The sequence below is a fragment of the Leucopleurus acutus genome (genome assembly GCF_964270905.1).
Source record: "Leucopleurus acutus genome assembly, chromosome: 20".
NCBI lineage: Eukaryota > Metazoa > Chordata > Mammalia > Artiodactyla > Delphinidae > Leucopleurus > Leucopleurus acutus.
The window spans coordinates 8,837,704-8,846,120 of NC_139162.1; the positions used below are offsets into that span (position 1 = coordinate 8,837,704).

Below are 8,417 nucleotides of genomic sequence, written 5' to 3' on the forward strand. Positions count from 1 at the left end.
GGACAAATAGTGTTAGTGAAACCAAGAATAGAGTTCTGGATTGGACAAGTTACATGCAAGAGTTTACTATATCATGAAGGTAGCCTTTGAAATTAAGGGAAAAAGACATTATTTAATACATAACATTAGGACAAATAGTTATCCATTTTTTCTTAGTTTCCCACATAGCTTTTGTAGAAAAAAATACTTAAGATAGTTTCAGTCTTGGCGGAAGATCTTTCAAAGCTTAATGCCTAATGCTGGAAAAAGAGAAGTAGATTGATAAGGTGAGTTACCTGGCACTGCAAAGCTTGCATTGTAAAAGACATACAAAGTTTAAAATATTAATGCTAAACTGAGAAAATGTTAGCAACACTTTGGATAAAGTGTTAATGTCCATCATAGAAGAAGATCTATTATTAAGCAATAATAAAAAGATAAAAATCCACATCCAAATGGACAAAAAGCATATAATGAGCCTTTTTGGAGGCTAACATGGCAATAAAATAAAATAAAATAAGATGCACATACCCTTTTCCCTGGCATATATGCTTTCTTGATTTTAAGGATATAATCCATCTGGTGCTCAGAGATACTCGTAAAAGGACGTTCTTTGCAGTATTGGTTAGTAGAGTAGAAATAAGCAAGAATTTATTAAAATGAAGAGTAGTGGGAAAGTGACTTATCCTTCCAGTTATTAAAATATATTTTGAAGCTTAAGATAGGAAAACAGCATGTTATGGGTGGAGGAGGAGACAAGTGAACACAAGACAATCCAGAAATAATACCTGATACTTGATGAACCTATCCCTGGGAATGTAGGCACCATGAGAATAATGCAGATAATGTTCTGTTGACTGAGGTGACTCTGAGAAGTAGGACAATGCCTGGCACATAGTAGGTAGAAAGAAGCACTGGAAGAATACCTGCTAAAGTGGTACGGAGAGATCTTGCATTTTTTGTTTCTTTTCTTCTAATCATGTACGTATGCCATCGTGGTTCAGAGAATAAACTCTTTATGTCAGACAAAAGGGTATCTGAGCCCCGGCTCTGCCTCTAACTGGCTGAGCACAGTCTCCTATCCTGAACACTTGAAAAAAAGAATGGTACCTACCTTACTGGGTAATGGGGAGAACTAAGATTAGACATATAAGGCGCTTATAAACGCATAATTAAGCTTATGCACATAAAGCACTTATAAAACTCAGTAAATGTTAACTGGTGTTTAAAACATTCCACAGCTCATTTTCTTCCCTGTAACGCTGGGAAAGAAAAACGAATGAACATATATGTCTGTGTAAAAAACAAACAAGAGAAATCTTTTCCTGCATTTTCCTTTGCCTTGTTTAGCATCTCCGCAAATCCTCCAGACAGTGAGACTTCCCCGGGGAGAAACACTTCTCAATGAGCCTAACCCAAGACAGTCCCCAAGTGAGAAGAGGACTAAACTCTCCCCTTTGACCTTTGGCTGATGCCAAGGGTCGCACATGATCCTACATGGTATTTTTTAACTAAGACACAAAGAATAACATAATGACAAATAATCTAAGAACATAAACATACCTATCATTTTTATCATTAATACTTTTTTTTTAATTAAAAAGGCAATTCCTGCTTATTGTCGCATTTTTGGAAAACTCAGAAAGGCTCCAAGAAGAGTGGAATTTCACCTCTTCCACCTCCTCCAGCTGGCCGTGATGGGTATCTTGGTTAACGTCGTCAAGTCAAATGGGCGCCTATTGTGTAAGCTTGTTTTTCACATCCTTATAAGTTGTAAATATTTTCCTATGTCGATAAATAGCTACAACATATAAGAACACACTCGGTCATGAAATAAAGGAACTCGCTCTGAGGGCAAAGTGGTTTCTGTCGTTGGCAAAGCAGTCTTCTGTCGGTGACAGTGTGTGACAGGAGAGTTCCCTTGCGTTGGTTTCCCCAAAGACGGCCAGAGAGACAGGTGCATTCTCATGACTAGGAGGGAAAGGAAAAGAGGTGTTCATGTTTCCCGTTCCATCTAATCTTATAGCTAATTGAGAGGTTTTTAGGGAGAGAAGAGAGATGTGAATTCTGAGCTCTTTTTCTGCTATTTACCCCAGATTGTGATCACACATTAAGGACACACACACACACACACACACACACACACACACACGATTATAGATACCACAACCTTCATGATATTCTCGGGATAATGGGATAACAAGCAATTTTTGTTTTCTTCTTTTGGATCATTCATATTTTAAAATTTTTTCCCTAATGAGCAGAGGACAAATAAGAATGTGGATTTCTTTATTTTATTTATTTTACTGAAGTATAGTTGATTTACAATGTTGCGTTCAATTACTGCTGTATAGCAAAGTGATTCAGTTATATATATATATATATATATATATATACACATTCCTTCTTTTTTAATTTATTTTTTTTTCCTTCTTTTTTTAATATTCTGTTCCATTATGCTTTCTCACAGGATATTGGATATAGTTTTCTGTGCTCTATAGTAGGACCTTGTTGTTTATCTGATTGTGATTTCTTTAAAATGATAAGAATATATCACAGTCAGCATTTCAGCATAACCAGATAATACGGCTTTCCTGGTACAACGGAGCCACCCTCTTTACATATGGTGGGAGGTAGCTGTGGATAATGCTTGTCCTGATTTCCAGTTGTGGTGGCATTTCAGGCCCTGATGAAAGGTACCGTGAGCTTCTTGGGGGTGCCTTGATCACTCAGGGGTGCCTGTCCCGTCACTACATATTAAGCTTAATCCTCATCTGAGGAGGACAGAATGTCTAGTATCACCTAACCGATTCCATAATACGTCTGCCCTCCCAAAGTCCCATCGTCCAAGGCTTCCACCTTCTGGGGGAAGTACATACAAATGTATATGTACACATATATAATTTATTGGGCGGCTTGCTCATCAGGTATATTGGTTTTTCATAGCTCCACTACTGTCAGCATATTTCAGATTGGATTTGCTGCTGACATGGTTGAATGAAAAAATACTGACATGTTTCAGTATTGCACTTGACATTTTTAGTATTATTATTAGTGGCTTCATTCCATGTAGTGTCATTGTCCAAATGGGATCGTGCTCCCAAAAAAATCCAACTGCTGTTTGATTCTGAAGAGGGGCCTGGCTTTTGGGTGCTGTCCTTTATACCGCCCGTGGAGCTTCGAGGGAAGAGGTGTCAAACCATGGTGCAAATTGCTCGTGACACTTGTTGCCCAGAAAATTCCTGCAGAGCTAATTTGGAACTTATTTCTGGGAGAGATCTTTTCTTGAAGAGAAGGACCCTTTGCAACCTCATCCTAATTAACAAAGTGTCATCAAGATTCTAAGCAGAATAATCCTGCTCTCTCCTTTCCAACAACCTTGACCACCACATCCGTCAGTCCTTGAACAGTCCTTGCAAACTTACATTTGACCCCAATTTCCTATAAGCCCTCACAGAATCACCAAGGCAAATACAAAAGCTCCAAGTTTATATATACATATTCCACAAACAAGGCTTTGCAGGAAGACATAAACAAAATGTATTTATTCTTCTGTGCTACAAAGCACCAACGTTCGTTTGCATATAAATAGAGTCATTCCATATTCAAAGTTTAATTTTTAGCAAAATGTCCCAGAAAGAAGACTCCAGGAATAGGCCACCTCATGGAGAAGTAGAATTTGAGTTATTTCTTCATGAAGAGCTGTTTCTGAGGCGCTGGCTGCCAGGGTGTGACGAACTGGCTAGGCACATGTTCAGGTCACGTTGGAGAAGGTGACCAGCAAAGGGGACCTCTGTCATCTGTCACTCAGCTTGAAGTTGTAAAGAACAGCTTTCTCCAACTGAGTTGACTTGGTAGCGAATCACCTTCTCCCGAGCCTTGAGCCCAGTTTAACATGGAGAGTTCTGGAATCATCAGTGTTTATTTATCAATCCACTGGAGTCCTCCAGTGAGCCTCTCTTGAATGTAAGGGGATTCTTCTGGAATGTGTAGACCGCTCAGGCCCTAATTCCTCGGACCTGTTGAGAAGGAGACATGTTTATCTCGTGCTGGGTTGCTGTCAAAACAGAATGGGTGTATTTCTATCGGTGAAACACTGCTCTGACCATTTGTCCCTGGAGATAAATGGCGTTTTCCATAGAGGCTTTAAATAGGGGCCATAATGGGAGTGAATGGAACGGAGTTGAATAATTAGATCGTTCTCCATAAATCCTGCCGTGAAGTCATTCACGCAGGACGATTTCCAGGGCTGTATGTTAGCACACAGCTGTATGTGGTGTGGACACAGCTGTGTCCCGTGAGGGATGATAGGTAAGTAAATCACAGATGATTGAGACGTGGAGAGAACTTAACTCCGTTTTCCCTGTAGAATTTGTCTCCTTTGCCGAAGGAACACCCATATTAATTTGTTTTTATCGCTGCAAATACGGTACTTACATATTTGTACGGTAGTAGCAGGAGCCGTCTTCGCTTTCGTGATTTGAATTCCATTTTTAAATGTAAATACGTCAGATGCATCTTGTTGATGACAGGTGGGAATAAGAAACACCCCATTAAGACAGGAAAAACAGGTGTTTCTGGTCAATTTGAACGACGTCTCCTTGAGGTGTGTTAGCTGGAGTACAAGAGGGGTTAAAGGTATCTCATGCCTCCCATTTGGGCGATTGTCGACCTTCTAAAATAATGTAGAAGTTTCTATATGTGTATACTGCTCTACTGGATGTGGAGTTCCCTCAGGGCAAGGCCATGTTTTCGTTCCTGTTCTCTCCAGAGCACCTAACAGTTCACGGCAGATAATAAAGCAAAGAGCAGGGCTTTTAAAGCAAATGCCACTTTTTTAACCCCAGAGAGAAGCTGCCTTGAGCCTTTTATGCATAGTAGGCTTTTGTACGGTCTAGCCTCGCAGAGGGCTGCTGTCTCGTTCTCTGTACCTCCCCTGCTTCACCTCCACTCTACTCACGTGACTGACCTTTCTACACACTTGCCCCACCCGAGCTAGTGATTGTTCTAATCCTTAGATGAGAGCATCTCCACCTATTAGCTTATCAAAAGGGCAGGGCGGGGCCTCGTGTCCCTCTGCTAGTTTCCCTGGTAACTGATGAGCCCACCTGATGTCAATTCCCCTTATAACCGGTAACCTCGCCTGCTCCCCGGTAGCAAAGCCGGCCGCCATGTCTTCCCCGCCCTGTGCAGCACACGCTCCAGGACCTTGCTTCGGACAGGTAAGCTCCCCCGATGTCTTTGTCGCTGATTCCGGGCTCGCTCTTCCGTCTCGAAGCTGGGTAAGCACAGGCCTTGCGGGCTGGCGGGGTGCAGCCCGACGACGGTGGGCAGAGCCAGCCTGGAGACCGAGGAAACTCCTGTGAGCGCTGAGATGTCGCGAATTCAGGAAGTGGGTGAGGGGGAATGGAATGTTCCTTGGCCGTCGACTAGCATGGGGGGCCCCCAAGTTGGGGGTGTAATCCTGCAGGTTGCAGGGGTATTTCTGGGGCGGCCGCCCACTAACATGGGGGCCCAAAACTTCCAGGGGCGGTCCTGAAAGTTGCGGGGGAAATCCTGGGGTGGCCGTCCACTAGTACGGGGGCCCCCTGGGGTGGCTTCCTTGATAAAGGGGGGCCGCCAAGAGGGTACGGAGAACTCATAGACACCCCTAAGGCTGTTGCGGAGATATTGGCCGTCATTACAACGGGAAAATAGAAGTTAGACTGTCGGGCGGCGGCCGCAGCTGTGGGCTGGCTGGTGCCTGTTTTAATAAGAAGGGTTCTGGGCTGGGCAACAGTGGCTTCAGTGTGGAATGAGTCAAACTGCTGGGTCTACAGCGAGATGCTATTGTCGTCGTCTTCTGGGCTTCTGTGAAAACTCCACCCAGCTAATGTGACTAGGTGGGCACAACCGACAGTGGCGGGGAAGGACTCTGCCCGTCCTCCTGTCTCCATATCAGAGGGACCCCCGTGGGTAAACGTTCCTGTACAGCTAACTGCCCATGAGTCTCCCTGGGCTAGGCTGTGTGGACTGGAATAGGCTGGTTTCTGGACACACAAGTCCAACTATTAGGATTAACTGTGTTTTCTTTGGAAAGACCTGATGGGCCCACCCCTAATGGTACATAGCGTGGGGTAGCAGACCTGTACTGTGACTGCTGACCCCTGGCTAGGCCACCAGAATGTTTCTCGTAGAGCCCGGGCCTTCCCCTCCCCATGGGGGTGACCTTGCCTTCCTTGTAACTGGACAGGATGCTGTGGCCACAGATGATCTCTCCGTTGACCCGGTAAGTGCATGGTTCCAGGATTTGCCCACGTCCTGGTGAATGACTGTTCTTAGCATACCAGGTGTCTTACTCTTGTTGCTTTTTGAGCTTCTGGCGTCTGTATTGTATTTGTGGTGTCTGGTTGCAGTGCCCCTCTACATGCCTGACCCCAGGGATATTGAGGAAGAGATGCGGACCAAGAATGTAAGGGTTGTGCAGGGTATGTAGGGCTGCAGTGTATGGTCAAGCCACCCAAGATGGCTGTTGTCTTGCTGTCTGTATACCCCTTGTCTCTGTCGCGGACTCTGGGCTCTTTCTGTGGTCTTGAGGCTGGGCAGGCATAGGCCTTGTAGGTCTGGGGGGTGCAGCCCAGCAGTTTTGCTCTGAAATTAGCTTGGAGCACACCACGGTTCTGCTTAGAGGGTGCCCCTGCCTGGCACGGTCACCTAAACAAAGTTGGTGAGTTGCCTTTTAAGAAAAATAGTGGATACGGGAAACTGACAAAGAATGGTGGAAATTCTACCAGCTGGGTGCTATGGGGAAGGAGTGGGTCCATGTTTCCTGAGCTGTTTTTCATGGATGAGATGGACCCGAAGGCTGGCCAGCCATGCTGAATGGACCACACTCAAAGGATCAACTCATGGATAGGCAGACGTTCGAAAAAAACAAGTGTGTAGGGATCTGGCCAATCCTAAATTTATCCCCGCGACTTTTGAATTCAAGAGTATTTTCCTTTAGGAGAAGGGTGCTGAATCATTCTTTTATCAGTATGAAGGAATAGCTCTTTTTTTTTTTCGTGGCCCTGAGAAGGGCCTTTTGTGAGTAAACAAGAGCTTCACAGCCGAAGACAGAAATGAAACTTAGCCGCCGAAACCGTACAGAGTGCGTCCCTGGCGTTTGAGCGCGTAAACCACGTCCATGGCGGTGACAGTCTTGCACTTGGCGTGCTCGGTGTAGGTGACAGCGTCGCGGATCACATTCTCCAAGAACACCTTCAGCACCCCGCGGGTCTCCTCGTAGATAAGACCAGAAATACGCTTCACACCACCACACCGGGCGACGCGGTGGATAGCAGGTTTGGTGATGCCGTGGATGTTCTCACGGAGAACTTTATGATGACGCTTGGCGCCCCCCCTTCCCCAGACCCTTTCCACCCTTGCCTCGGCCAGACATGACTGAGAGCTACTCCTAACCTCTTACAGCAGGAATAGCTCTTTGACATCACTGAAACTTAATGAATACATTGGGGGTTCTTCCTTTTCCTTTTCAAATTTCATGTGTTCTCAGTGTTCCCAAATTGGGTTGGTTTGGGTGTCAGTTGTGACAAGTAATCAAGACCAGTGTTGGCAACCCCAAGAGGTGGGCACAACTAGTCTTCAGTGTCTGGTAGCATTCTTTCACTACATGCTTCCCCTGACTCTGCAGGGGCCTCCTGCTTGCCTGTTCTTTCACTTTGATGTCCCACTGTCTCTACATCTTCTCAGTTGAGACACCATCCTGTCTTAGGGAGCAGTAGCAATGATGGCTTACAGGCATGAGCTCTGGATTCAAATAGACACAAGCCTCTCTTTGGCTGATGACTTACTGTCTTATCTTGAGCAATTATATAATCTTTCAGAACCTCAGTGTCTTCGTCTGTAAAATGGGCACAAATACTAGAATTTAAATCTCCGTGTCCTTAGGAAAGTTAAACTTTTCTCAGTCTAGTAGTTGGCATCTTGTACAGTCTCAATACCTTTAGGCTCTCCTAACTTATGAATTATTATGACTTAATGTTGCGATTATTACTATTGATGGTAATCAGAGAAATTAACCTTTCATAGGGAGCTGTTTCACATTGCCAGTATGGATTCCTTGTGTTTAATCCATATATGTATTTGCTTAAGAAGTGCACCCTTTAAGAAGGGAATGACTGTTGTATTCTCAGGACCTGCCAAAGCCAGTCTCCAATAAATATGGGTTAAAATAATGAACGAGAAGATAGTGGTCACCTTCCTATTGGTACTGCTGAATTTACCCTCAGGATAGGTGTCTAATTCATTTGTGCGTGACTTGGCGAGAAAACTTTCCTGCAAGAAGAAGGCTGGGGTAAGGGATACAGCAAATTATTTGCCTCTCTCCCGGTCTCCTAATAAACCAGCCTCTCCCAGTTTCTTTTCTAGCTATTCTGTTTTCTCTTACATAGAATACT

The 8,417-nt window shown here is 44.4% G+C and overlaps 1 protein-coding gene across 1 annotated transcript; it reads right to left on the bottom strand.

Annotated features, from left to right (window-relative positions):
* Positions 1-6,743: 6,743 nt before the first annotated feature.
* Positions 6,744-7,399, bottom strand: LOC309976263 (histone H4-like; the record flags this gene model as incomplete). The annotated part of the gene is given in 2 exon segments (XM_082861844.1): positions 6,744-7,359; positions 7,361-7,399. Coding segments are annotated over 2 exon segments (312 nt in total). The 3' UTR covers positions 6,744-7,086.
* Between the last annotated feature and the right edge of the window lie 1,018 nt (positions 7,400-8,417).